We start from the raw sequence: 27,932 nt of genomic DNA, 5'->3' as shown, positions 1-27,932 counted from the left end.
CCCCTGCCCGGCAGCTTTATAAAAATAGCTCCTTCCCAGGCCGGTCCCCAGCGCCACCAGGATCCAGATGTTTTCCAGATGTTCTCCTGGCTCTGTGCCGGTGGCTGGAGGCCAGGATGCGCCGGGGCTGGGCTGGGAAATGATGCGGGGGCTGGAGGATGAGGAGGCGGCGCTGGGGGCCCTGCCGCTGCACCCCAGCCCAGGACTGGGCGCAGGGGGTGGCAGGGGACACTCGGCCCCCCCGGGACGGGCTGGTGGAGTCTGCAGCCCTGCCCGTGACTGCCAGCACGTCCGCTCCTGGCACCTGGAGCTGAGCACTGCAGGCTCCTGCCCTGGGCTCTGCAGTGAGCGCTGGTGGGACCTGGTAGGACCCCCAGTGCCACGGTGGGACCCCCCAGTGCCCGGCTGCACGGGCCCAGCCCTGCCCAACGCCGCAGGGACGTGGCAGACCCCAGCAGAGCCCCAGGGCTCTGCCCTCTGCAGCACCCACACAGCCCAGCAGCGCTCTGTACCCAAAATAGTTTATTTTAAACATGATCTATAGGCACGGGGGCTGTGGCACAGCCTCGGGGCCGCACCACACCGCAGGGAGCCGGGCTCAGGTGCCCGATCGGTGCAGAGCCAGGCCGGGGGCAGCAGGACCGGGGGGCACGGGGCACACGGCACAGCACCGACACGGCGCCCGCAGCACCGCGTGCCATCCGCCTGCCCTGCACCCCTGGGGTTGCAGAGGGGTGGGCATGGTGGCCGCTGCCCCCAGCCACGCTAGCAGGGCAGCACCTTCCTCACCCGCTCGATCTCTGCCTGCGGGGAGAGGCTGTGAGCGTTGGCTGGCGGCGGGGACCCTGACGCGGGGGCAGCCCCTCGCCCCAGGACTCACCTGCAGCACCTGGCGCTTGGCCCGCTCCTGGCACAGCTCCAGCCGCATGTCCTCCAGGTCCCGCCTGCAACGCACCAGGGATGGCTCAGCCGGGGCCGGACCTGATGGTGAGCGGCCGGGAACGGCTGGGGAACCCCCGCCAGCCCCAGCCCCACTCACAGGTGCTGGACTCGCATCAGGTCCACGAGGATGTGCAGGGTCCGGACCTCCGCCTTCAGGTCCTCCAGGGCCAGCTTCTCCTCCGGCCGCGGCACCGCCGTGCTCCACAGCGGGCCAGGCGCCTGCCCCGCGCCAGGGACAGGAGCACAGAGCCCGGCATGGGGCTGCTCCCCCTCGCAGGGACCCCCCACGCTCCCCAGGGTGAGGCTGGGCGGCCGCTGGCCCGGCACCCGGGGCCGCGCGGCGGTGGGGTGGCTCAGCTTGGCCGTGGTGACCAGCACCGTGTTGAAGCCATCAGCATCTGCCAAAGGGAGAGCGTCAGTGCCCGGTGTTGGCACGGGGCACGGCCCCGCGACGGCTGCAGTGCCTGCACCCAGTGCCTACCTGGGTTGCCAGCTCTGCCCCACTCCGCGTCGGCCGAGGCGCAGGGCTGGGGGTTGCCGGGCCTGGGGATGGCAGAGGCGGTAAAGCGGCGCAGCCGGGCTGTGCTCGGCCCTCCCAGGGGGGACGCCAGCCCCGCTCTGGGGACCAAGCACAGACATCAGCACGAGCCCGGCACCGGGGGCATGGTGGTGGCCCCAGACGCCCTGGCATGGCCGCGTGCATCTTACTTGCTCGCCAGCGCAGGGGCCGGTTTGGCCTTGGCAGGGATGGGGGGAGCAGGAGCCATCCTCTTGCTGGGGGGGAGCTTGGCCGGCTCCATCCTCGCTGGTGCTGGGAGCTCTGGGGAGAGGAGGCAGGACCAGGGCTGGGAGCGGCGCAGCGAGCACCGTGCGGCACGGCATGGCACGGTGAGAGTGGGGCAGGAAGCGCTTCCCGCGGGGAGCCCCAGCCAGGGCCATGCCCCAGCCAGGGACCTGTCCCGGGCACGTCCCCATCCCACAGCCCCAGCCCAGGGACTCACCCGGGTGCTCCCCCTCCCTGCCCACCTCATCCCTCGCTGGCCCCCAGGCTGCTGGGGAGCAAAGGGGCTCGTCAGGCACTGGGGGGAAGGACCCTCGTTACAGCCCCTCTCCCAGGGAGCCTTTGGCGGGACAGCCCCCCGGCCCTGCTAGGACACCATCTCCAGGGACCCCATCCCTGACCCCCCTCCCCCTGCTCCTGCCAGGGGTGCTGGGAGGAGGTGCTCACAGGCAGGACCAGTGGGAGACGGCGCCCTATGGCACTCCTGGGCCCATGGTTCCCGCCCGCACCATCTCCCATGTCTGCCATGGCCGGCAGCGATGCTCGGCAGGACCTGACCCGCCCCAGGGCAGCTCTGCCCCCGGCACCGCGTGCCCAGGGCCCTGTCTTGCTGGTTCAAGGGCAACCGTGCCTCCTGCCAGCCCCGCACCCAAACCCTGCACCCAGCCCCGCTGCGGTCGGCGCTTCCTCTGCGTACGGCAGAGCAGGCGGCTGCAAACCTCCCCCAGAGCGCCGGCACCGTGGCACAGGCAGGATGCCGTCCCGCTGCTGCCTACAGCGCAGCAGCATCCCTCTGCCACCGAGCCCCAGGGTCCCACCGGGACTGGCCCCCCTGGCAGAGCGGGATATGGGGCACGGGGCCACAGGCACGTGCCCATGGACCACCCTGCCCTCATGGCGGGACACCCTGTCCCTGTGGCAGGCCACCCTGCGCCCAGCCACCCTGTCCCCATGGCAGGCCAGCAGCCCTGATGCCACCTGGTCACTGCCAGTACCAGCACAGCCCTTGCCATGGCAGCCTCGCAGGCACCAAAAATGCCCGTGGGTTTTATCCATCCGAAGAGACGGCCACAGCCATGAGGGCCGTGGACGAGGATGGGGATGAGGAGGCCCAGCCCTGAGGGCGCAGGGAGCTGCTCTCCGAGGGTCCATTGCCCCTGGCAGCACGGGGTCAGTGGTGCCCGGAGATGCCCGGCATCCCGCCAGCCCCTGCTCCTCCTCGGCAGCTCCTCCAGCTCATGGTGCACCAGCACAGCCCAGGAGTGGCGTGGCCCACGCCAGTGCTGTCGCCAGGACAGTCCACAGGTGCAGGACCCCCGGAGCCGCGGCCGCTCCATCCTACCTGCCAGCACAGGGCTGCCCACGAGGCCGTGCCGCGCGGTGCCGTGCCAGACTCCCCGGCTGCCACGGCCCCACACCGCACACGTGACGCCAGAGGAAATTGGCTCCGTGCTGGGAAGGAAGTCGAAGCAGAGAGCACCTCGGTGCTGGTCCATGCTGCATCCCCGCGCCCCATAGGGCTCCTCCCGTCTCCCGGCATGGCCAGGCCCACCAGCTGCCCCAACCCACCTTGCACCTGGCCGCGGGGCCGCCCGGCCGTCCTGGGGGCACGCCAAGGCCCCCAGGGCTGGATGGCCACCACAGCCGGACTCACCGGACTCTGCATCACGGGATGGCATCGCCAGCCTCAGCTGCAGGAGAGTGGGGTTGGGTGAGGACGCTGGGACCGCAGACAGGGACCACTGGCACGGCGCAGCCCCGCGGACGCCGGACTTCGGCCTCGTGAAGCCGGGCAGCGTGCAGGGTCTGGCTGCACGAGCCCCGGCACGGCATGGGCAGGGCAGCTCCGGCGCAGCCCCCACTCACCGCAGGCACCGTCACCGGCAGGAGCTCCACGTAGTTGTGGGGGAAGAGCCCTCTCCGGTGCCGGCACTGCCCGTCCCACCAGCCCTCAGCCTCCGTCCGCTGCGGGCAGGGCAGGAGTCAGCGCCAGGGACCAGCCTTGGGGTCACCCCCGTCCCCGCACCCCCTCACCTTGCTGAGGACCTGGACGAGATCTCCCCGCCGAAGCGGCAGCTCGTCCGGCAGCTCCGGGGCGTAGTCGAACAGGGCCCGGCAGAGCTGCGGCTCCTGGTCTGCACAGGAAGGGCAGGACGGGGCTCACAGGGTCTGGCTGCTCCCCAGGTCCCCCCAGCACCCCCAGCGAGCCCCCCCAGGGCATGGGGATGGGGTAACTCACCCAGCTCCGGCTGCAGGACAGGTGCCAGGCGCTGCGCCGCTGCCCGCGGCTCTGCCTACGGGAGAGGAGAGCCACCGGGGCATGAGGGTGCCAGCTCCGAGCCAGGGACCAGCCCAGGCAGCCTCTGCTGGCTTGCAGAGCCCCCCCCGTCCCCAAACTGCCCCCCTCAGCACGGAGCCCCCACCCACCTTCTCCTCCGGCACCAGGAAGGGCTTGGACATCTGCCACCGTCGGGCAACAGGCTGCCAGTCCAGGGAGTGGAGCGCTAAGGCAGGAGTCGCAGCCGGCCCTGGACAGCAGCTCAACGCCGGCCGGGTCTCACTGCGCTTCCGTCACCTTTCGGCGTGGAGAGGGAAGTGAAACCTAAACCGCAGAGGGGCCAAAACCCACAAACCACAAGAGCATGGGGCTGAACCTCTCCGCAGAGCGCAGCAGCCAGAAGGGTCATCGGTGGCCCCAGGGCTCCCTGGCTGGTCCTGGCCAGCGCTGGGTCCAGGCCGACAGCACCAATATTCCTTTAGACCGAACGCGCTTGAGTGGGCGATGCTGAACCCCGGAGCAGGGAGGGGGCCCGTGGAGCAGCGCGGGGCAGAGGCGGCTGACGGGGTGGCAGAGGTTTCTGCAGCAGAGCGGGAAGCGTGCTCTCCCCTGGGTTCACTGGGCACCCTTTGTCTCAAGTTGGCTCAAGGGCTCGAATTCAAGCGTGAAGGGAAACGCAAACCGTTAACCCACGTTGCTGTCTCAACTGCTGTTGGCCAACAGCATTAACCAACACCAGCCAGAAACGCTCCTCTGCAGCACCGGCAGATGCCTAAATTCACCACGAAGGCTACACACGCAGCACCCCCCTCCCCTGCAGATATCGGAGAGCAAGGAGCAATCTTCCTTTGAGGTGGCGGCAACGGAAAAGCATTTACTGCCCGGCGGCAGCAGCAAATGCAACGGCCAGCTTACTCGGCTGCACTTGACAAGCATCTGGGTTCAGTGCTGGCGTAAAACCGGGCTGCCTGGAGCCGAGCCTTCAGCCGGGAGCGTGGTTTGAGAGCACGGATGGAGCCGCTCTTCCTGTTCACAGGTGACACAATCCCTACTGGCAGCAGGGCTGGGAAACGTGGCCTGTGGCTGTGTCACCCCCGCTTCCCCCCGTGCGATTACTGCTAACGCAAAGGGGCTAAAAGGTCTCATAAACACTTAAAAACCAGCAGTTGCTTTTGGCAGCCAACTTAGAGGGTGCGTCAGGCGAACGGTAAAACAAATCCCCACCTGCTGCCTGCATCTGCAACAAGGGAACTCGAGAAAACCACCCTTGCAGTGCCTGCCCCTCCCCAGCTCCTGGAGGGGGAACCACAGGACCGCTCTGTCATGCCCTTATATCGCGACAGCAGTTTTTCTACTCGCTTCCAAGCGTGGCGCTCCCCACCTGAAGAGCCACATAAACCGGGAACTTCTCGTGCACTGCAGGAGAGGAACTGCTTGTGCTTGCTGCTGGGGGGCAGCCCCATGGGCACCAGGTTGGGCTCCCTCTTTCGCGACCGCTGTCCGGTCCAATCTCTCTTCCAGGACCATCGTGCTTTAAAGCTTCCGCTCCCAGCAACTCTTCTGCAGCTCCGCCCTGGGGCTGGCCACAGGCCTTCGGCTCTTCTGGCCTCACCAACTAATTCAGAAGGCAAGCGTCTGGCAACAGGAGCCCCCGACTCAGAACACGAAACAAAGCAGAGTTACACCTACTACTTATTTTATTGTATTTTATTTGCATAAACAAACTTCAGGGCTTTGCTAAACAGGAACTTTTCAAGTCAAAACAAACCAAACTCTAGCTGGTGTGTGTGGGGAAACAGCACAGCAATCCTGGGGAAGGGAAGGCAGAGATAGAGAGGAGAGGGAGAGCGGTGTCTTTACAGCACGTGCACACTCGGCGTCGGTGCGTGGACATGCCTCTCCTGCTAAGAAAGCTCACGGACTCAGCCAGAGAACTATCTGCAAACTTCTTCAGAATATTTTTAAGTAGAAGATAAAAAGAAATACAGCATAATGGCCATCCTTAACCAGCACAGGAGGGATTTGCCTTTTGTTTTTTATAAAAAGATTAATAAAAAATATTGAAAAATTCTCATCTCCTTTTATATTTTTAACCTAGTAGAATTCTGAAGTTTCTTAGAAAACTATGTTACCTTGGAAAGAGCACTCAAGTTCACAACCAGCTGCAAAGAGGATACACAAAATGCCTACAAGCAGTTTGGGACTCCAGCACACACCAGGCCTAACAGTGTACACAAACAGTGGTGAAAAGTAGGGTGTATTTTTTTTTTTTTTAAACCATGCTAATTTTGTTAACTTTCAACGTAAAAGGAAAACAATAATTTTTAAAAGGCCCTAAACTCAACTGTTACATAAAAAAAAAGTTAAAAAAAAAATCAGAGCAGTTTGGTCCCAACAAGTTAACATTTAGATGTTTATTCACATGCTTCATTGTTTTCTTATTATAAGAACCAAAAATAATTTCCAAAATTATCATTTAATTGATGTTACTACATATGTAAAGGCCTAAAATAAGTAGAGTATGAATTTAAAAAAATTGAATACACAATAGGGGAGAAAAATTTGAACTGGCGAGTTAATCCCGACCTTTACTATTTCAAATTATAAAAGAGAAACAAAAATGTCAAGACTACTGGGTTAAGACGGGCACAAACCAAAATCCACATTGTCTTCAAAGCCTGTTACCAAAAAAATAACCGACCGTTCAATAAGGTCAGAAATGAGAGAAAATCTAGGATCTCACCCAGTACTTGACCTCATTCAGTCCAGAAGGTAAGTCTTTGGGAAGATATACTCCACGAGTGGATCCAAGCATAAATGATTTATCAGTTCTAGTCCACGCTTAGGGAGGCTGTACTCTGGAAACGCAATTAACTTCGGGATTGTTTCAGAGCTCCTCTCCGGGGCTCTGCCCAGCACTTCAGGATTGCCCTGACGGTCTCCAGCACCAGCATCGTGCTGAACCCCTTCCCTCCTGCCAGGGCTCTCGGAAACACGCAGACACCGCGGCTACTCAGCCGTCGTCTGTAAGGTGTCCTTTTCCTCCCTGTTTTCTGTTCCGCTTTCGTCATCTTCGATTTCTCCTTCTTCTCCACTGAATTTGTCATGAGCCCACTTGGGGCTGGTGCTTGACTTTCGGAACATGAAGCGACCTCTTCCTCGGGGGAAAGCACCCCGACCACGGCCTCTGTTCACCCACTTGTCCGCACCTTCGCCCTCCCGGTCATCGTGCTGCACAGGAGGAAGCCAAGGACATCAGCTGAAATGGACTGACTAATCAATGTAAGAGCAGGAAAACTCTGGCTTGCGATACGCAACCCTGCAGCACGAACCAGTTTGCCGTGCTTATGCCGCAGGGAATACTGCCATCTAAGGACAAATACTGGCTTGTTTTGGGGAAGGAAAACAGCAGATGAAGGCAGGAATGCACCATGGCTACACAGGCTCTTTGTGCATGGCAACCTGTCCTTGCTGACAGGAAGGTCTCTACAGAATATTTAGGGGCAGGCAGGGGATAGGTGTCTAGGCCTGGAGTACCACTGCTGGTTCTGCAGCTCCATGATTTAGATATTCCACACATTTCCCCTTTATTTTCTTGCCAATCAAACCACTTCAGCAGCTTCAGTCCTTATTGCTGGGTACTCAGGGAGTTTAATAACACGTGCTGCTTTCAGGAGTGCTTTGCGTGGGCTAAGGCAGATGCAGTTGGTACAAGCTGACACGGACCATGCCACTGGGCTCAAACTGATCCATTTCTGTGCTTGAAGGGCAGTGTAGAGACTGGATACCCCAAAAAGTTACAATTCTGCCTTCAACAAGACCAGGGAAAAATGCAGTAATAAAATCAAGGCTTTCTTGTTTGAGGTACAAGACTGAAATACTGCATTATTTAATGAGAAGATTAGGGACCTCAAGTCCCCCAAATCAGGAAGAGAAAAAAATGACTGTCTGTTTAAAACTGCCCCGTTTTCAAAGAACACAGACAGGATTCTCCTAGATTAATGCCCATTAATATGGCAGACTGCTATTACCAGAAATAAAAAGGAACAGTACTAACCCATCCAGGAAGCTGGACGCTTTATGGGGATAGAAGAACCAAGAAATGTAGGCCATCTGCACCACAGACTAACAGATTTAAGCTGCATTTTCCACAATACTGTGAAACATATGCTCTTTAACTGGCCTTTAGGATTTCACTTAATGGCAAACCACTCTACAATGAACAGAAACAAGTTCTCTTTAGCAGCGAGCCAGAAGCTTCCTGTGAAGAAGTGTCACATGAAGCCTTAACCTGGTGGATTAGATAGTTTAATGACAGCTGGCGCTTTCACCTCTAAAGCATTTAAGACCAGATATACCTGGAGTGTATATTCATGGTTCAGTACTTCAGACACATACCAAGTAGTATTTCTTGCTCTTAGGTGTGTACTCTGGATCCCACTCCTCATCTCTGTTTCGCTTCTGGAAGTCGTTGTTGCCACCGCTGTTGCTGTTATTGTTGCCTGAAAAGTTGCCTCTGCCCCATCCTCTCCCTCTTGCTCTGAACTGCTGCAACAGTAAAACATGAAAGAAAAATAAAATGGTTGCGGTGGCAGTGCCCTCCCACCCCCAGACAGCTGCCAGGGCTACCAAGAGATACAACATCACTTCTCTAACCATCCATGAACACCTTTAACCTGTCATGAAAGTAAGAGTACATTTTAAGGTTTTCTAGCTCATCTGATCACACAGTGCATCACAGTTTCTACAAAGCTGTTTAAGATCACATAGTGGCATTTCCAGAGCACCCAAGAGAAAGCATCTGACAAATACAGTATGCGCATAAGACGTATGTAGCTAAGGCATAAGAACTGCAAACAGTAAGTGTGGTTATGACCAGATGAGTCATTTTGGTAGCCTAACCCAAACTGACTGATGCACATCATGCTGCCCATCAGGGTTGCTCAGCAATTACTAATGCACAAAAACTTCCAGGTTTGATTCTGTTCCACACATCTTGAGTTCAACTGCCCGGACTGTATTCTCAGCACCCTGGTTTGTGCTCCAGACCCGGAGCAATCATATTCTGGCTCATCATCCACAACCAGACAATGTCTTTGGGGTTTCTCCTTTACGGTATGCTTTTAACTGTGAAAGAGCAACACACAAAGGCCACTTTTTGACCACTTTGGGAACTGATACTTGGGGCAGGCGGGTACAGAACACTTACAAAGGTCCCTCTAGCTCTTCCTCTCTCATTTGGACCAGTGAATTCTTTAGTCCCCAGTCGGGACTTGTCAAAGCCTGTGGTGCTTTCCTCCCTCTCCTCAGTCTCCTCAGGATATTCCTCCGCTTTCACTGAATGAGAGGACCGTGAAGATGATGAACTGGATCTGGATCTCTCACGTACCCTTCGGTGTTTCCTGTTTCAGTGATAGGAAATGGAGGTGAGGGGGACACCAACAGCATTAATAACTCAGTTGTGACTTGTTTGCTACAGAACCATTTCTTTATTGCTCCCTTATCAGTGCAATGCTCTCCTTTTCCTACTACGAAAATCCATAGTAAGAGCTCAGGATCAGCTACACAGATCTAACACAGGTCCCAAGTCTCCTCCAGAATGACCTTGTTGCTTCTTTCTAAGGTGTTTACACCATCTACTGTGAAATAAGCACGCATCTACAGAGTTTTAGTCAAATGGAAAATTAATCTAATAGAAAAGGATTAAATTAAAGTCAAGTCTTTTAAACATGGCTGTTCTCTATAACACAACAGGAACAAGAAGGAAAAGTGACTCACCCATTCTGACACATGGAGCCTTCTCATTTACCTTTAACAATTATTTAGTGTTTCAGATAGATATAATGATATCAAGATGACACGCAGAGGAATAATTCATGCCACTGGAGGAGCTTATGTCAAAAGGTGTACAACTATATGTACACGATGTCGTCTCCAACCTTAATAGCAGAAATATGAAAGGCAGAAGGAAATGGCTGTTAGGTTTCCTACATACTTTTTCTTTGAGCCTTTGTGACTTTTCTCCGTTTTCTCAGTTGATCTTTCCCTTGAGTGACTTGAATCTCTCGAGTCCACCGATTCTCTGGATTTATCGCGTTTAAGGTCTCTTTCCTTATGTTTTTTACGGCGTTCAATATCAAGGCGCAGGTCAACAGGGTCATCCTTATATTTCCCTTCAGCCTACAAATGCAGGGAAGAGGGGAGAGTTTAGTACAAAGGTTTACAGTGCACTAGTTCAGCACCATTACTTTGCTATTGACTGCACAGACTTCTGGAGAACAGGAGTTTATCTGAATACTAATCAATAATCCATTTTAAGATGTAAAATAATGCACTATCAAAGTAAGTTTTTATTTGTCAGACTTCAGTTTTCCTACTGCTTTTTAAGATCACTGCTTTTAAACTTTTATTCTCCTCTTTTAAACCGCATTAGAATAGCCTGGTAATAGGGGAGGGAAAACACAGAAGCTAACACTTATTGTACACCACAGCCAGTGAGAGATGAGAACAACTTGGAAATCCAATCCAACTGATTATGTATCAGAACTACAGCATGTCAAAAACGTCTAACAGCCCGTGGACGTTTGTCACTGAACAGCAGCATGCTCGCTATCCTGCTGACAGACATCATCTAGCAGGGTAGAAGGAATTTTAATCACCAGGTCTGGAAACAGTACTTAAAGCAGAAGCAAAAGCTGTTTGCTGCTTGGAAATACCTAAGATAGTGATTACTGATCAAAGTGGTAAGAGATGGAGGCCACTGAAATGCAGCAACCAAGTGCATCTGGGATAACACTGACATCCCAGCGGTATGTAGCCTGCAACACGTCTGTCAAGAAGATTTACTCTGTGGCAGACGTCACCTATAGCACTCCTTCCCCCTCGACTGGAAGGCACCGTGTGAAAGATGCGAAGAAGTCACACAGATGGCTAAGTGTGTGCTTCTCCACATAATCCTAGCAAGTCTACTAATGCAAGCTACCCCTGGTGTTTCACAAGGCAAAAAACAACCAGCTGTATGAAAAACACTCAACAACTAGTTTTTGTTTTTTGGTTTTGGGTTTTTTTTTTTTTTTTTTACATTGTCAATTTAAAAAAAAATCTGGTAATGCTTGCTTGGAGTTCTATTTAAATTGCTGCTTAAATAATGGATTAAGATAGTTTATTTGGAAAATGAGAAGTTGTGTTACCTGCTTATACTTTAAGACCAGTGGTACCTGGATGAGATTCTGCTGACTGCACATACAGGAGCAGCAAATTGAGAGCGGCTGTGGTTCTGACAAACATTTAACTGAGTAGCAGTACGTCTGCGGGAAGCCTGTACACGATGTTGCTAGCAACAACATACAGCCTCCATGGCTGTGCTCAGCGATTGCTACTTTATTTACACAATACTAATCTTGGGAACTGTATGACTTGATATGCAACATACATCATATTAATCGTCTTGAATTAAATACAAAAGGATTAGTAATTCTCTAGCTATTAAATTTTTTACTTACATGAGTTTCTAAACACTTTTTTGTTTAAATAAATATGTCAAATAACGCAGGAGTGAGAGCAGGCGTTTTGTTTTGGTATTTTGCTCTTCTACTTTCCCCAGGCAAAGAGCTTTAATTTCTACTCTGAGAATAAAACTGCTCCCAACACGATGGATGACAGATAAGTGACAAAATCAGCAGCAGCTCCCTTATGTGGTACAGCAAACACCTATTTGGGTTTGTGAGGGCACGTCTGTTTCACGGAAGGCTGGCGAGCTGTTTGGAAACCACGTTTATAACACACTCTGCCAAGCTGATGCTCAGAGTTCAGGCCCATCAAATCCATCTCACCATCGTCCATGTCAAGCCACAAGTGTGTTTGGAAAAAATCGAAAACAAATATGAAACAAGTAAGGTTTCAGCAGGACTGTTTAAAATCTCTTCAATGTTCAACGTAAATATGTATGAAGGTGAATAAACAAAGGTTAAAATCCCAAACATTTTACCTTAAGCCATTTTTATGATTGTTTACAGTGAGTGCAATGGCTTAACATTCATCTACTCAGAAAAGCTAATATACTAAATTCCAAATGGTCTGGATCTACTAAAACAAGTGCTGAATGTTAAAGTAACAGCAATCAACAGAAACGGTACAGTAAGTTGTTAGAACAAAATTTATAATCTGCTTAATAGTGTATTTGGTTTAGATAAGTATTTAGTTTTACTTTCCTCTTTTTGACATGCATGTCTTTTTGAAAACATGGTTGGAAATATTGCATGTATACAATTGATTTAATAATACTTACAAGCAGAAAAATATCACAAAAAGTCTCTTCTCTCATCATGGGCACTTGTTCCAAAAATCCTCTCTTTTTTCTCAAGCTCACCTCAATTGACTTTGGGGTCATTTACCATAGTCTAACCACTTCACAAAGGTTGTTGATACATTTTTAATAAAAATTAACCCTTTGTAGTTCATTTTTAGAATTATGCCCATCCTTAAAAGAAAAACACAAACTTAAGTAGAGAGTAATTTAAACAAAAACATCACTGTTAAGTTCATGCCCAATGCACTCATTTTGTTGAATTAAACTAATCAGTGTAACAGTTCACCTTGAAGCCAGGATCTCTGGAACTTTTCGTTTCCTCTTGAGAGAATCCATGTTTTCTAAAAGTACTGGGAGATATATCTATCCTCCTAAAAGTAAAGAAAGTACACAGACATAATCTTGCTCGTAAGAAGAATCTGAAGTTTTTAGATCAAATGTCATTTAAAGCAGATCAGTATTTCCAAAGCTACTTAAAACTCCCCATATTTTTCCTTTTTTTTTTTCCTGAAGCTAATTATATACCTGAATTATTCCAGAGTTTAAGAGAAGGAAATCTGAAATACCCCTGAAATGTTACGACAGTGTCTAATGGCACCAACCTGTGGATTTCAGGGCTCTTTTTGTTTTTAGCTGCATCTTGTTCCATTCCTTTCTTTAGATATTTGGTAAAGCGTTCATTCAGTGTCATTCCTGAAGACCCAAAGTGATGCTCTGTTGGGGGTTTGAGTAAACAATGCCAAAATATTAATACCATTTTTGTAAGAAGACAAAGCACGTCAGTCCTACAGCTTGGTTCAATTCAGATGCAGGGTACATGAGGCACCCTGGTGATGAGCTCTAACTAACACTGCTGACAAATTTCAGTTTCAGTCTTGAAATTAACACTTTATTCACCCGAGTCACAAAGTCACTAGAAGACACAAATTCTAAGTCACAGTCTCTCTGAATATTGCTCAGGTAAAAACAAGAATTCCTCTTCTGCCTTTCCAGAAGTCATTTATGTAAATAAAGACGACCCATGATCGGGCTGCTATTCTCATCTATGGCATATCTGCTGGAAAACAACTCTTTCAGCATTAACTAGAGTGCAAGAAATCCACTTATATGGGCCAGGGAGGAGTGAACCTTCATCTGAGGATACATGGACCTCTAACCTACCTCTTACATGATGGACTATAGTCACTATATGTTGAGCAAACAGTTCAGAAGGACTTCGCTGAGACTGAGCAGACTGAATATGATGGAAAATCGAACGAAATTCTTGCTCTTTTTTGTTGCTGTGCACAAGGTCACGACACAGCTTGCGTTCCTGAGCCAATATGCCACTTGGACTAGAAAAAGAACAGACCATGTGAAATAGAAGAACAGGGTAAAGGGGAGCAGTTTAAGATGATGAACGTTTCAGCACTTGGAAGCTGACTGCATTTTTTATATAGTATTACGAAGGCACCTAAGAACATTCAACAGCATGGGGCAGGACACTTATTTAAACATCTCTAAAATACACTGATCTAGGTTACTGTAATAATTCAGGTCACTTGTTATTCTGTATTTGGAGGGCCGTGCAGGTATTAAACCCTCACATCCTGTAAAACACAAGCCCATTCTTACGCCACTAGCTGGCTGTGATCTTTTGCTACTGTTCCTGAATTCTAGCTCCTGAATTCTGTTCCTGAATTCTACCACAGAGCGTATTAACACTTACTGACTACTGCTGTACAAATGTATTTCCTGGAATAACTTTTTACTGTCTTAAGATTTCTTGAAGCAATGGCTGAACTGCCTCTCAGAGCTTCCTAGAGTTTCAGTAATGCTATGTTGAGAGTAAGAGTAGTTAAGCGCACTCCAGAGAATCAAACGTCATTTAAGCAGCACTGTAGCTTTACCATAGCACTAAGCTTCTAGCAGCAAGAAGCCATTGAGTACCCAACTCTTTCCAGAGCCCAGTGTAGCGTGGAACCTGATGCAGAAGCATTTACATTCTGAATGAATCTTACATCTAGTCGTAGAAAACATTAGGAAAAGTTGTTTAGCCTTCATGTTATACTTTCACCATCTGCAAACTGGTAACCCCTCTAACCTTCCACCACAAAAAAAGGGTCACAAGTATTATAATGCCAGAAAAGAAATTAACCTGTATCTCCAAAAAATGCAAAATTATTTAGCCTTCCTCACACTTGGCAAGCATATGAGGATCTCAGGAAGAGAAACGGGGGGTGGGGGGGGATCACTATTTAGACTTCTCAAAAAATAGCAAATACTTACCGTGCAAGATCTTCATCAAAGGAATCCATTCGAATATTGACCTGGGCCTCGCGAGTAATGGAAAAGGAGGATTTGCCAGGAGCTAGCCCCTCTACTTTGGTGCCTGGTTTCTCCTTTACCTCAGAAGCCTTCCTTGGTGGGGGGGAAGAACTTTTTTCCTGGCTTGATTTGTAAGTGGTCACTCTAAAATTCTTTTCAGGAACAAACCCCCTGTGACCTGGTTCAGCTCTCTTGGATGCCGGTCTCTCTTCTTTTTTTGATCTTTCAGAATAGCTTTCCTCCTCCATTTCATCAGGTTTCCTTTGCTTCTCTTTTCCAGGTGGCAAGAACACCACGCCTTCCCATTTTCCAGTCCTATCCTCTTCTTGACTTTTACTTGAAGTTGCTACGACTTTAGACATAAATTTGGGCTCATCATCAAAATCTGAATCTTTTCGTCCCTTCGCCTTGTCTTTCTTTTCCTGCTCATCTGTTTCCTCTTTGCCATAATGACTTTCCTTGTGGAACTCTGGGACCTTTAGCTTGTCAAAGTCATCCCGGAACTTGTAGCGCTTGGGTGACTGGCTGCCACGGTATCCCTTCTCAGAGTCAGCTTTGGATGCATAGGAGTCAGATTTTGCCTTTCCGTCTGTTGATCCCAACTCAGAGAAATTCCCTTTTTCTTTAGCTTTTTCTTTTTCAACATTTGTTACTTTCTGTTCTTTGTCTTTCCCATTCTCAGTCTTCTGCTCTTCCAGATACCTGTTCATAAAACAGACATTACAGTAGTTCTCTTATTAAAAATCAAAGAGGTTAATACTTCAGTTGAAAGCAGTCAAATTTTAGACAACACCAAGCTATGCATGTACAGAAAGCTGTCGCTAGGCCCTAAAATAGTTAAAATGTAAAGTAGATTACTCAGCCTGGACTTAGACTTCTAGTTCTCAATAAATTCAGCAAATGTAAAAGAAAATGGATATGCAGAACTGATGAAATGAGGCTTAAGAACAAATAAAAACCAGCTTACCCACAGATTCATTTTAAGGAAAATAGTAACATCTTACCCCATCGGTTTATTTACTTACAAACCTGGTTCAGGAGAACAACACATCAAAACTTTCAAACTGGGCTGTTCTGCTTTAAACAACACACTGGAAATAAAAGCCTCAAAAGCTACTTCAAATTTTGGATGCAAGTTTCATAGGTAAGCTAAATATTTCATGACAGACTGTAAATACAAATAAAAGCAAAAAGGTTAACAACGGAGAATATTTATTTTGCTGGGAGAAGACAAAATACTTCTAGTGAGCACAACAATTTAGCTAGTTTAAAGCATCAGAACTATGTTTTAAAGCATTCATTAAGCAAAACCCTAGCTTTGAGGAAACAGCAGTAAATCCCAAGGACATTAGTTCAGTGCTTTGGAAAGCCCAAGAGTTACAGCTTTTTTTTTTTTCTTTTTAAATTTCAGACATCCTTGATATAGAATCGGTTCAAAACCACTTTAAAAATAATAAAGAAAAGATTTCGTAGCACTTATGAATGCTACCGTATCTTTTAAAACAAAGTGTCACCTTCAGGCACGAATCTGCAATGGACTAACCGAGCAAACAGGAATGTGGCAAGCTGATGCCTTCTGTATGAAGGATGTCTTAACCTCAGTGATGATCTTGGTGCTTCAGTTTCTCATACTACCCACGTACACAGGCACAAGCACCACAACTACACCTGCCTTAGGCTGCCTGCAGCAGGACATGCAGTAAGTTTTAATTAAATTTTGCTCATTTATAATGTCTCACACAATTCAAGAATGCAATACTAAAAAAATGTGTTTAACTGAAAAGTAAGTAACTTAGAAATGCAAGCTTCCAGTGTGCACTGTTAGGTTGCTAGAAAATCTCATGGGGCACATCTTCACTTCAAGCGTTCACGAGCTATGAACATTTTTGCAAGGTATCTATGCCATCTTTAGAGCTATCCGAGTCAGAAAACTAACTCCAGCTTCCTACAACACAAGGCTAGGTCTGTATTTTGTTCCAGAATTTAGACAGTACCAGACCCAAACAGCTGGCAGCTTGCTAGCACAGCACGCTGCACACACTGGGGCCTCACTCCAGCTGGAGCCTGCACACACACCGAGAACCCTTACAGTGCTCACGGAGAGCGCCTACACATGCAAGCTGGCTTGTCAAAAAATGCTGCAGCACAGCGGAACGCATCACTTGCCTTTTTGAGAAGGCTCCTCCTCCAGGAGCTGTGGTTTCCTCCTTCTGAGATGTACTGTAAATCGAACTGATTGGTGTTGGGCTTTTGCACACAGGGCTCTTCCTCGTTGGGCTCAAACCTGCCGAGCCATGGTCAAACGGACTCTGATGAGAGCCTGCCTGAAAGGAGGTGCTGCTGCTTTGTAAAGCAGAGCTCATCGGTGATGGGTTGGACAGCGGAGGGCTCGACTTCTGCAATGGACTTGGCCGAGGAGAACGACGCCTCACCACAACTGACTGGAGAGGGCTTTTTAATGCAGGACTGCGTTCCCTTGGGCTAAGTTCAGACACAGAAGCTCTTGACGCTGAACTTGTACCATAGGTGGTCATATCTTGCCATGGTTTTGATCCCTCGGATGCCTTGACATCTTGAGCCACTGCTCCTGAAAATGGCTGCTCCTTAGACTCATCACCTTGATTATCTCCTGCAGTCTGAGATGCCCGGGCATCCTTGGAAGATGACTTTTTCTCCTTTCCAGATTTACGCTTGGAAGACTCAACTCGGCTATGATTTGAGGAAGACCGGGAAGAGGAAGACCTCCTTGACCGATCAGAAGATGACTTATCAGAATTTCTAGAATGACTTCTAGACCTTGGTGAAGGAGACCTTCTCTTGGGTGAACGAGAGCGTGACCTCCCTCTACGAGGGCTATATGCTTGGCGATAATTTTGCCAGTTTGACCTGTAATTCCCATATCCTCCTCGGTTATACTGGCCCCATGGATAAAACCCTCGATTTCGGCCACGAAAATAATACGGTCTCCTGTATCCTCTATTATGACCTCTGAAATCCCGGTTCTGATAGACTCTCGGATGGTTCCTTTCTCTGTTATGAGATGGAGAATATGATCTTGAACGGGACCTAGAACTGATAAAAGAAAAAAAAATTACACAAGTATTTTAAAGTTTATTCTTTTGTCACAACTTTTTATTTGAAGCCTTATAAAAAAGAATTTGAAAATTCATTTCTAAGCTTTTAAAAGTAATTTCTCTGGTCTACCCTCATCCAATTGAGGTGTTACACTTTGCCCTCAATAAATCACAGTGGAAATAACTTGTATCTGTGATACTGCCAAACAAATATTTGACTTCAGTATCACTGCAGAGACCATGATGAGTACACGTTGCTCTTCATTTTTCTAGGATGAACATGGCTGCTATCCAGCTTCAGAAAAAGTGACGTATCTCAAACTTCCAGCCCTTTACAACTCAAGGTCAAGTTTATACTTCATCTTAGACCTCTTCCACAAAGAAGTATTTCTTTATGCATGTCATGCTACCATTATTGGAACAGATCCAAAATCTTCCTGTTGTGTCCCTCAGTTATCTCATGTGCTTTTGAAATTCTGATAATCAAGATGAACCCCCACTTCTTTGCCAGGTGAGTTAAATAAGTTGCTACACCTCAACACAAGCAGAGCAGTACTGGAGCAAATGGCACGCTGCTCTGTAGTTTTAAGTTTCAAAAGGTGCACCCCTTGCCACAATTCAGAAGCTGGAGCTCCGAACAAGCAGGACGGCTGAGGGACGTGCTCATTCTCCATGCTGATGCCGCGAGATGGCACTGTTCAGTGTCCCTCTGCTCGCCTCCACGCCAGGCAAGAACATTCATAAAGGACAGAACTGAATCCAAGACAAGTACAAAGCCTGTAAGAATACAGATTTAAGCGGCAAAACATTAAGGGCTAATTGTTCCAATAGTCTCTTCCACTAAATTTTTGGAGCTGCAGTTGTGTAACTGTTTAAAAGCCCCACTGTAGCTCAGGATTAAATGCCAGCTTTACAGTAAGTATTTCACAGCTGTTTCAAAAACACAAACTTCTGCTGAAAGTCTGAGATTTTAGCAACTTTAGCATTAGTAAAACAGAGACAGAGTCCAAACTAGTTAAGTTTAAATAGAAAAGAGATTTGTCCAAATGGAATTTTAGTAAATAATATTCATTGAAACCATTCCCACTGTCCCTTCCTACACAGAGAGAGCCAGGCAGCTCTAGAACTCTCACAGGTCATACTCCCCTAGACGTGTACTTCTTTTACAGACTGGCGATACACAACTCACTGCTGCCCCCTCTCCGCTCACACCCCAAACTCCCATAACGTAAGGGAATACAATACTGCTGTTAGAATTCCTACAAGATTAGCATGCACCCATGCAGAGACAAACTTTAGTTCTGTTTTTATTTTTTCCACCTATCAAACACATTGCAGTTCAGCAGGAAAGAGTTTACTCGTACTATAGCCATTGCTAGCAAACAGCTGAATGATAATGTTAACATATGCTTCATCCTTTACTTCAAACAACCAAAAAACTTACATAACTTATCTAAGACACTTCCTAATTCGAACAACGACGGCGAGAAGGAAAAGCACAGAGGCAGAGGGCAAGAATCAACTATAATGAGCCCCAGTCAAAAGCACTAAGAACACATATGCTCCCATTTCCAGACAACTGCTGCATTTTGTGATCAATTACCAGCAAGGGACCTGTTGTACACTGCTTCCAAAATCTGTTCTATCACTTAGGCAGGCTTGCAGCAGGAATATTTCACTCCAAAAGTTGCAGAGATTATTTACAAGAAATCTTTTTAGAAAGATACCGTAATATGCAAAAGAAACACCGCGAGTAATAATTCTCCCAGCTCTGCCAGCCCCCGTAGCTAGCCAGCTAATACAAAGTGCTCCAGTTCTAAAGCACCTACCACTTTACAATAGGTAAAATGAAAAATAAAGTCATAAGGAAAGCAAGAAATATTAGGCAGACTCCAACATGGCAATACAACTTAGAGAAAACAGTAAACCTACCAAATGAAGAGTAAACCAATTTGTGGTGTATGCTGAAGTACACAATAATGGACTTTTATGCCAAGATACCACGAGACCTACCTCAGAGAATATCCTAATGCCATACAAGATGACTTGCCTGTACTAACCGCCTCCATTTTGATTCTTTTTTAAAAAAAGGAGTTTAAAACAAGTAGATTCAGCAGCAGCACAGAGGAAACAATCATGTTTGCACAGGGTGCCTTTGTTTTCAATTGTCAAAGTTCCTTCATAGCTAGGCAGATATTCCCAAATGACCACGTATCTTCCAGCATTCCAGCTTCCTTCTGCAAAGAACTCTGACTCAAGTCTCCGCCTCTAATTCAGTTTTGTCATGTCCTTCTCTCTCCAACTGTACGTTTATTAGAGCCTCTGCATTTTAAAAATCTCTTTAATTGTTAACAGTTGCATGTGTTTACAGCCTAATGATTTTCAGAATATGTGTTATTAATTTAAGATTAGTGAAAAAGCAGCTGAACATCATTATACCCAGTCCAACTGGAATGTCTTTGCCAGATACAAAATGCTCAGCCAACAGAAAAGGAAAAAACAGATATCCCGATATCCAGGGAAGAGATGAACCTGACCAGAAGCAATTCAGGGAGGTAAGAACAACTATTATGTACATTAATGATTTCTCAAAATTAACTGCAGTGAAATTAACTTTATCTACTTTATCCATCCAGAATTATAATTTCTGTTAACTGACTCCTGTATATTGAGGGGAGGGGCACGGAAACAACAACAAAACTTGCCCCTACCTTTCACAGCAGTATCTTAAACTGACATCTCGTTTGAATTCATTTTTAGAAGAAGGAGGAAAGCATGCAACATCCGCAAAGGCCCCTCAAGTCTGGGATCAATTAAATTAAAAGCTTAAAAAAAGCCAAAGATGTTTAACAAAGGAGCAAGTTTTGCTATGGACCTTCCCAACTCTTCTTCCCCACTGACTATGGAGCACGCACTTAAACTCTCTCACAGCAGTAAAACAAGTGTCTGATCAAAAGCATTTAAAAATCTCAAAATAATCTCAGGTCAGGATAAAAAGCTATGATTTTTGCACTTTGTCATGCACCATCACTAACCATGAGTACTTTTAATATAGGAAACTGGATGTCGGAGATTGTGCGCACTTCGCGTTAGGAAAAGCACCATGGACTATCCCATTACATACAGCAGCAATTAAGAACTGCAGAAGAACACGGGAAAAACCCACATGCATTTTGACAAGGGCTTCTATTAATACCTTTGAGGAAAAACAAAGTACAGAGGTCTTCTCTAAGGGCCCAGTCTAAAAAGGCTGTAACAACTCCGCTGTGGGCTGTATCCCTGACAAAATGAGCTGTACGAACAAAAACACCTTCTGATTTAACCGTACATTAGAGTATCTGTTAGTATTCATACTAGGGGAAAAAGACCTGCAAAGAAAAGGAAAATTATTGTTCGCCAAAAAGATGCTACAGAGACCAGATCAAGGGCTCAAGAGAATTATCTTGACAATGCTGAGAAACAGTCAATCCAAAACAGCACAGGTCAGCAGGAAACAACCTAAGACGGGACACTATCTGTCCTAGAATCTAATCAAAGTCTTTCCCTGAAAAAGAATTAAGCGACAAACCATCTGAACAAGACAGAAAAAACAGTTACATCCTTTGACTTCAGAGCTGCACGCACTCACCTAAGTCTGCGTTTTCTTGACCGTGAGACAGAACGAGAACGGGATCGAGATTTAGAGAAGGAGCGTGAGCGTGATCTTGATCCAGACCTCGAACGGGAAGAACGGGATCCAGATTTTGATTTGTTAGTTTTAGACATCTTTGCAAGCACCTGCCAGTTGTACCTGAAGGAAACAGGGAAATAAAAGTATTTTAAAAATGAAGTCACGTGGCAGATTTGAGAGAACAGGCAACATCTGGCAACCTGACAAACTACAGAGTGACACAAAGCTTGGTAAGACTGGCAATATGAATGTTTGAAGTGGCTGCCTAATAACAGACGAATGGTGTTGGGCTCAGAATAGAAGGTTTATTACAGTCTAAGGAGGAAATCTGCAAAAAGAATAAAAGGCTTTCAACCCAGAATAATTACAAATTTGAATGCTACAGTTGAAAGCAGCAAGTTAATGCAAAACCCAGGAACAGGCAGAGGCCATGCTGCTAGCTTAAGCAAGAATGCCTTTAAAGAGAGAAACCGTTTCATTTCAAGTCACATCACTATCAATACAGCCAGCTGTCACTGGCTTAAACAACAATGAAGAAATAAAAAGGCTTACCATCAAAAAACCCCACCCCCCCAAAGTCTACTCTAAATCTTCAGGAGGAATCACAAACAAAAATGATAATCCAAGATACACGAATATAACCCTATTTGCACAGATCTGCCTCGCTATGAACGCTCAAGTTAAATCCTGGACATACATGTCCTGTCTGCCTGTGCGGTTTATGCAGTTGCTATGATCAGTTACAAGTGTGTATCATCCAGTGAGGAGTTCTGTTGCAGCCAAAATAATTCAGACGTCCTTCCAAATATTCAGAGACAGAAGAGACTATGCTGTAGCATTAAATGACTCGAAATAGCTATAATTATGAATTACCTGGGCTATTTTCAGGCATGTATCCAGGTACAAGTTAGAGTCCCTTAAAAGATGTTTCAGCGAATACAGTTTGACCACGTAATTGTTTCAGTTACACCCTACCTGATCTGTTCTCTTGTAAACATCAACTTTGTATCAACGAGCAAGAATTTCTAAAGGATTTTCATCACCTCTTACCTCCAGGGCAAGAAAAATACTCAGGACTATTAACTTCAGAGGGGTGAGTGTCACATTGTTTACATTTGAAGGTCGGTGCAGATTTTGATAAAACTCAAGACTCTGCATTTCTCAGCTGGTCAGATTTTCCCATCAGTATCCAATAAAGTCAAAGGCGTAACACAGTTTTGCTGCTTCCAACAGGGACCTTCACAAACTCTCCCCCTTGTGCTACCAACAACCTCCTTTTGTGACCCTCCCTTCCACGAAGGGCTGCAGAAGCAAAGCCAGCATACCAGAGACGGGTCGGGAGGGCTCTAGTGCCTTTTCCGTCCAGCCGTTACAGTGCTTCTCAACTTTAGCAATAGTTGACCTATTTAATCACTGTATCCAGCCATAAACAAAATTCCTTACAATTTAAAATTTGATCATGCTGCAAAACGCGCTCCAGCTTTTGAATCCCTGTTGGTTGCAGTATAGCTCTTCAGCTTAAATGGAAAATGCTTTGGGCCCTGACTTGGCGAAAAGGAAGGGGGCTCCACTCTCCTGCTCCTCAGATTAAATTCCCAGTCTCCTTTATTTCCATTCCTAGAAACTGGACGTTTCGGTAGTGGGCTGGAAAAGGGACTAAGGGCTTGTCTGAGTTGCGTGTTTGGATTGTCGAGTATTCCACATTAGCAGCTGGTATCAAGATTTGAACTCTGCAGTTCCAGAGGTAGCTGACAAAGCTGAAGAAAACCTGCTCTCTTTAAACAATACATAAATTTAATTTGCAACATCTGAAGCAATTTATTTAGCATTTAACAGAATTCTTTACGAATTTCTACAAGAAATTACGTTTTGTCCCCTCAAAGTCAGTAAAATATTGCATATCTCTCACGTTACTTACGGAAGCTCAAATACACGAGAGCCACAAAGGATCATACAGTAAAAATCTAATCAGTGTTTTCAACATATACAGCAGTCCACAAATGCCTGTGGCTTTGAGACCCCTTAACAATCTGCTCTAAGTAAGCAGAAGTCCGTGGCCTCTGCTGCCCTAGGAGAGAATAAATAAACAAACACTGTGCAAGTACACGAGATCATGGAGTCCCCGAGAAAACTGAGCATCGATAATTGTTGTGATGGTCCAGAGATGACATACTAAGTTATTTTAATTATTTTTTCCAATGGCTAAAAAGCATCTCAAATCATGAAATGAAGAAAGAGGCATTTTGACAACAAACTGCCAAAACCTGAGCATCTGCAGAACAGACACTCTGCAATGTTCATTGCCCGCATTCTGGAAGAGGGGAGAAACTAAGATAGCTTTGGGAATGAGGAAAAGGATTGTAAAGATAAAATGTCACATTAACTGAGTATTGCATAGAAGTTATCAACAAACTTTTCAACAAAAGTGACTAATGAATGAGAGCCAGAAAGAAAAAAAAGGAACTGGATTAGTACAACTTTATCCTTTTTTTCACCTACTGATTAAAAATAGAGACATTTAGGTACAGAAACACAACCGATCACGTACTTCTGCTGCTGTATCCATTTCAAGCAAATTCCAGTGGACTGACTTGCAATGTCTTCACTTTCAGTTGCTCTCCAAAGCCAAATTACATATATGGTTACCAAATACTCCAACTACTGCCAGGGCGCTTTGAGGAACAGCACAACGCCCGTCACAGGAGCAACTGCTGGGAAAGTGGGCCATTCGTCATGAGAGCTGGTACTTTCCAGAAATGGGAAGTTGGCTTTTATTTTAAAAATCATGTTACACATTCCCATTCTTCCCTTTCACTATACTAAAGATGCTATATCAATTCAACTGAAGTATTTTAATATATTCCACACTACAAAGTATGTAGGGAGAAAAAAAAAATTGTTTCCTGTTTTATTAAGAAAAAAATAAATTGCACCAGGGATGAAAAATCAAAAAGCACTACCACTGAAGAAGCAAAGTTCATTCTCAGGCATGGTCATTTTTCAGGGAAAGAATGCATGAAAGGACCATTTGTAAATATTTCCTTTTAATTTACTAAATACATCTGTTGAAACGGCAACATTTCTTAGTCTGTTGGCCAAAACAATCAAAAGTTTAGCACAGTAAACCAAAACATGGAAGAGAAGCAGAAGAAACAAACGGTAACAGGAACTACTAGAAGATACAGGAAGATGATCTAAACTGCCTCTCAAAAATCAGAGAGCTGCTCCCAGCTGAATCCTGAGGGGCTTTGATACAATAAAACCAGAAAAAAAAGCAACATTCTGTAAGGAGATTACAAATATATCCCATAAACTGTGTAATTTCAGGATAGCTCTCTACTAAATGACAACCTTGTAGTTCAAGAACAAACTAAACTTCAACATATTATCATCTATAATTTATCTTTATTTACACTGAACTCCGTACTGCTTGAAATATTTTAGTAGACTAATATAATTAAAACAGCTTTCATCACAGCTCTTCTCTGTTGCGTCTCTTCTGAAATAAATCATGTTCCAAGAAAAAACACATGGTTAGAGCTGACTGACCGAGCAAAGTGTGGCAGTAACACTCAGTAAGTCCTGAGAAGGCCCCAAAATAGAATTTGAAAGTATCACTTGCTTTGAGCTGTTTGAGTCTTTGTATTTTACTTTGATCCACAGCACCTACTAGCTAAACATTAGTTTGGTATGCGTCATGTGTGCCAAAAGCTCTCTTGTCTTAGAAAGTTTTTTATCTTTGTCAATATTTTTAAAGTTGATTCATTCCTAACATGTGAGGTAACTCCTACTAGAATAGAAACCAAGTTGCTATGCTCTATCAGCACTCAAAAGATTAAACAAACTAAATATTGGAGTCATTTCATCTCCCCTGTGTTGACACTGCAGTTGTAAATTTATTGTGATATACATTTAGTTGTTCTAAGAATTAATGACTGACTCAGAGAAAATGTGTTCAGCTGGTAAGCAAAAACACTGCTCTGAAAGAATCTATTCTTGTAAAACATCCCAAAGATTACTCTGGTTTTAAAGAGATGCCTGTAAATGAAGCAAAGGCAAACTGTGAAAGCAGCGGTGGCTGCTCACTCACCTTACCATTTGGATTTTTCCACTGCACATGATGCTGTGCCCCCACAGCACACACACACACACGGTCTGACAGAGCTCACAGGGGGGATGCTGCTTTTCAAAGCACTGGAAGGTAAAACGTGTCTGGTCCTGAGCGGGGACTGCAGTAGAAGCATTTGCACAGTACTATGGCTTGTCATTAGCAATTTGCTCTGCCAGTGGTCACGTTTCCTTCCTGCTCGCAGCTACAGAATCGCCTTCCCATGACACTGGCTCCACCTCTACCTTGAAAGGGACACGGCTGATCCCTGCTGCCTGATCCAGGTCTCATCTCCCAGCAGAGACAAGTGTGACCGCACACATCTGGAGGGAATGCGCTCCTGGAAACATTGCCAGGAATTTTCAGAATTGTTTCTCGGTTTGTCTTTTCTGAAGACCCAATTGTAAGCTGGCCAGCAGATCTCCCCAAGTAGTATAGACTCACATCCAAAAATATCAGCACCGATCCTGAGCGTGCCGAGTTTAAGAGTTCTGGTAAGGTACTACCCTACTGGAAAATGGACACTTCACAGCCTGTTTATCTGTCATAGAACTACATTGTATAACATACCTCACAATTCAACGCACGCTAGGTCTGAAGAAACAATTTGTATTTCCAATTAGTTTGCTAAATTCACTCATACCACACAGATTTAAGATTACGTTTTCTGCAAGCCAGATGTGAAGTCACTGAAGTTGGTCAGTGAAGGAAATAGTCAATCTAACAGCTAGCTGTTTAGTCTACTGAAAGTACGTTGCCAATGCAAATTATTAAGCATTATAATTTTTTTAGATTCTTATTTTAAGAAACACATACATTTCTGCAGAAAACGTGAAAGTCTGCAGATTCTCACATGCTGCAAGTACCACCAACTCAAAGGTGTAAAGTTCAGTCTTGTTTGAAAGGAGCAACAGCCAAAGCTTCATTGAACAATAAGACTCAAACTGGCAAACATCTCTTACTGGAGTGAACTGCTTTGAATCTTTCTTCCATAGTTTATGGAAATTAAAGGCAGAGGGTTTGCTTGAGCTGTGAAAGCCTTTGACAGTAACCCAAGTGAATTTGATTTCTCACAGGAGAACATTGCCACGTTACTTATATCACCTTCTTGGCATCAAAGATTTCCCCCTTGACCCCAAAGGCATACAACTGGAACTCTTCAAACCTGTTTCTTGTGAAGGAAAGTAGACAACACAGGCTGTTCAGTACTGCATGGAGTTTTAGTAATATTTATACAAGCTAATTCACTCTGGAAGTTCTCGAGCTGCTTTAAGACAACTTTTTTTTGCCACCTACAAACAGTACCATTCAGAAAGGGAAGACTCTTACAAAGAAGGTTAACGCAGTAGAGAATGCGTTCTGGCCAAGAACCACAACACTTTTGTCATTACAAAACTGTTGCAAATAACATCTACAAAGAAAAAGCAATAAAAGCCTGGTTCGTAAGGATCTTATCCAAATAGGACCCATACTGTGAATTGTAGGCAACTCCAGTCATCTACCGATTGAAAACAAAGGCCAGAGTCAACCCTCTTTGATGTTTAACAGTAACCTTTGTGGGCAGTATTTTGCAGAGATCCACTTCTACTGCTTAAAGAACTAGAGCAAACACTAACACAGATGTCTCCGAGGATATTTCTGTTCATGTGCAGTTTGATGAATTACTACCTTAGCAACAAGGCCCATGTAGAAAGTTCCCATCCTGCCAATACAATGAATTGTTCATCTACATTCTAAACTTAATTTCTGTCATGACAGAGATTACAAACGTTCTGTTTTACAAGAGTATTTTTAATCCAGACCAATTCTGTGACCCCGTTCATATAAGACCTACTGACAAATAAGGAGGGTTTTGAGATGGAGAACCAACAGCCCAGAAGCCTCTCACTCTCAAAATAAGTGTCTCCTAAAATTTGGAGGCTATTTTCAAGAAGCGAAGTTTGCCTTCTCCATTTCTAAATCCTCACGGCAATCCATCATACCACTCAAAAGAGATGAAAAAAATGGAAGAGCAAATGCTCCTACTAAGCCACCACAATGGACTTTGCCCAGAAGACAAACTTTTGTCATGAAACAGTGTCAGGAAAGTTAATGTTTTACCTGTTTTAAGTCTCCTGGCAGAACTCAAAAGAACAGCTCAACTCTGCTCCACAGCAATGAAAAAAAGTCACTGTCAAGAGTCTCTTATTGCTGTACATTTCTACTAGCTACCACAGCTTCAGAATTTAATTATTCAGAATACTTAAGGGGAACTTTTGTGGCCCATGACTGAAATCACTGCAACGCTTCAGCAAAGGAACAAATTTGGGAGGGGAGGAATATGGGGGTTTAGCAATTTAGATCAGTATGACATTTAATAATCTGGCCAATTAAGGTATATAGGGGGAAGCACTCCTTTTCTCCCAAAAACCACCAGGGTACAAATCCAAGAAGCACTCAACATAGCACACGCACACAAAAAAAG

General features: G+C 46.2%; 1 protein-coding gene across 5 annotated transcripts in view; it reads right to left on the bottom strand.

Annotated features, from left to right (window-relative positions):
• Positions 1-5,417: 5,417 nt before the first annotated feature.
• Positions 5,418-27,932, bottom strand: part of THRAP3 (thyroid hormone receptor associated protein 3) — a 33,856-nt gene continuing 11,341 nt past the window's right edge. For 3 of the 5 annotated variants that reach the window (XM_075722198.1, XM_075722199.1, XM_075722200.1), the window contains 10 exons: positions 21,319-21,480; positions 16,783-17,688; positions 14,578-15,318; positions 13,471-13,643; positions 12,912-13,023; positions 12,596-12,680; positions 9,997-10,181; positions 9,211-9,403; positions 8,400-8,549; positions 5,418-7,232 (listed from right to left, as the gene is read on the bottom strand). In XM_075722198.1, coding sequence (XP_075578313.1) covers positions 7,011-7,232; positions 8,400-8,549; positions 9,211-9,403; positions 9,997-10,181; positions 12,596-12,680; positions 12,912-13,023; positions 13,471-13,643; positions 14,578-15,318; positions 16,783-17,688; positions 21,319-21,455 — 2,904 coding nt within the window. In that variant the 5' untranslated portion in view covers positions 21,456-21,480 and the 3' untranslated portion in view covers positions 5,418-7,010. Of the gene's footprint in view, positions 7,233-8,399; positions 8,550-9,210; positions 9,404-9,996; positions 10,182-12,595; positions 12,681-12,911; positions 13,024-13,470; positions 13,644-14,577; positions 15,319-16,782; positions 17,689-21,318; positions 21,481-25,450; positions 26,214-27,932 lie in introns of those variants that run through there. The other 2 variants (XM_075722196.1, XM_075722197.1) reach the window with 2 other exon arrangements.

The sequence above is a fragment of the Pelecanus crispus genome, chromosome 16, assembly GCF_030463565.1.
Source record: "Pelecanus crispus isolate bPelCri1 chromosome 16, bPelCri1.pri, whole genome shotgun sequence".
Taxonomy (NCBI): domain Eukaryota; kingdom Metazoa; phylum Chordata; class Aves; order Pelecaniformes; family Pelecanidae; genus Pelecanus; species Pelecanus crispus.
This window is presented reverse-complemented; position numbering and strand designations above follow the sequence as displayed.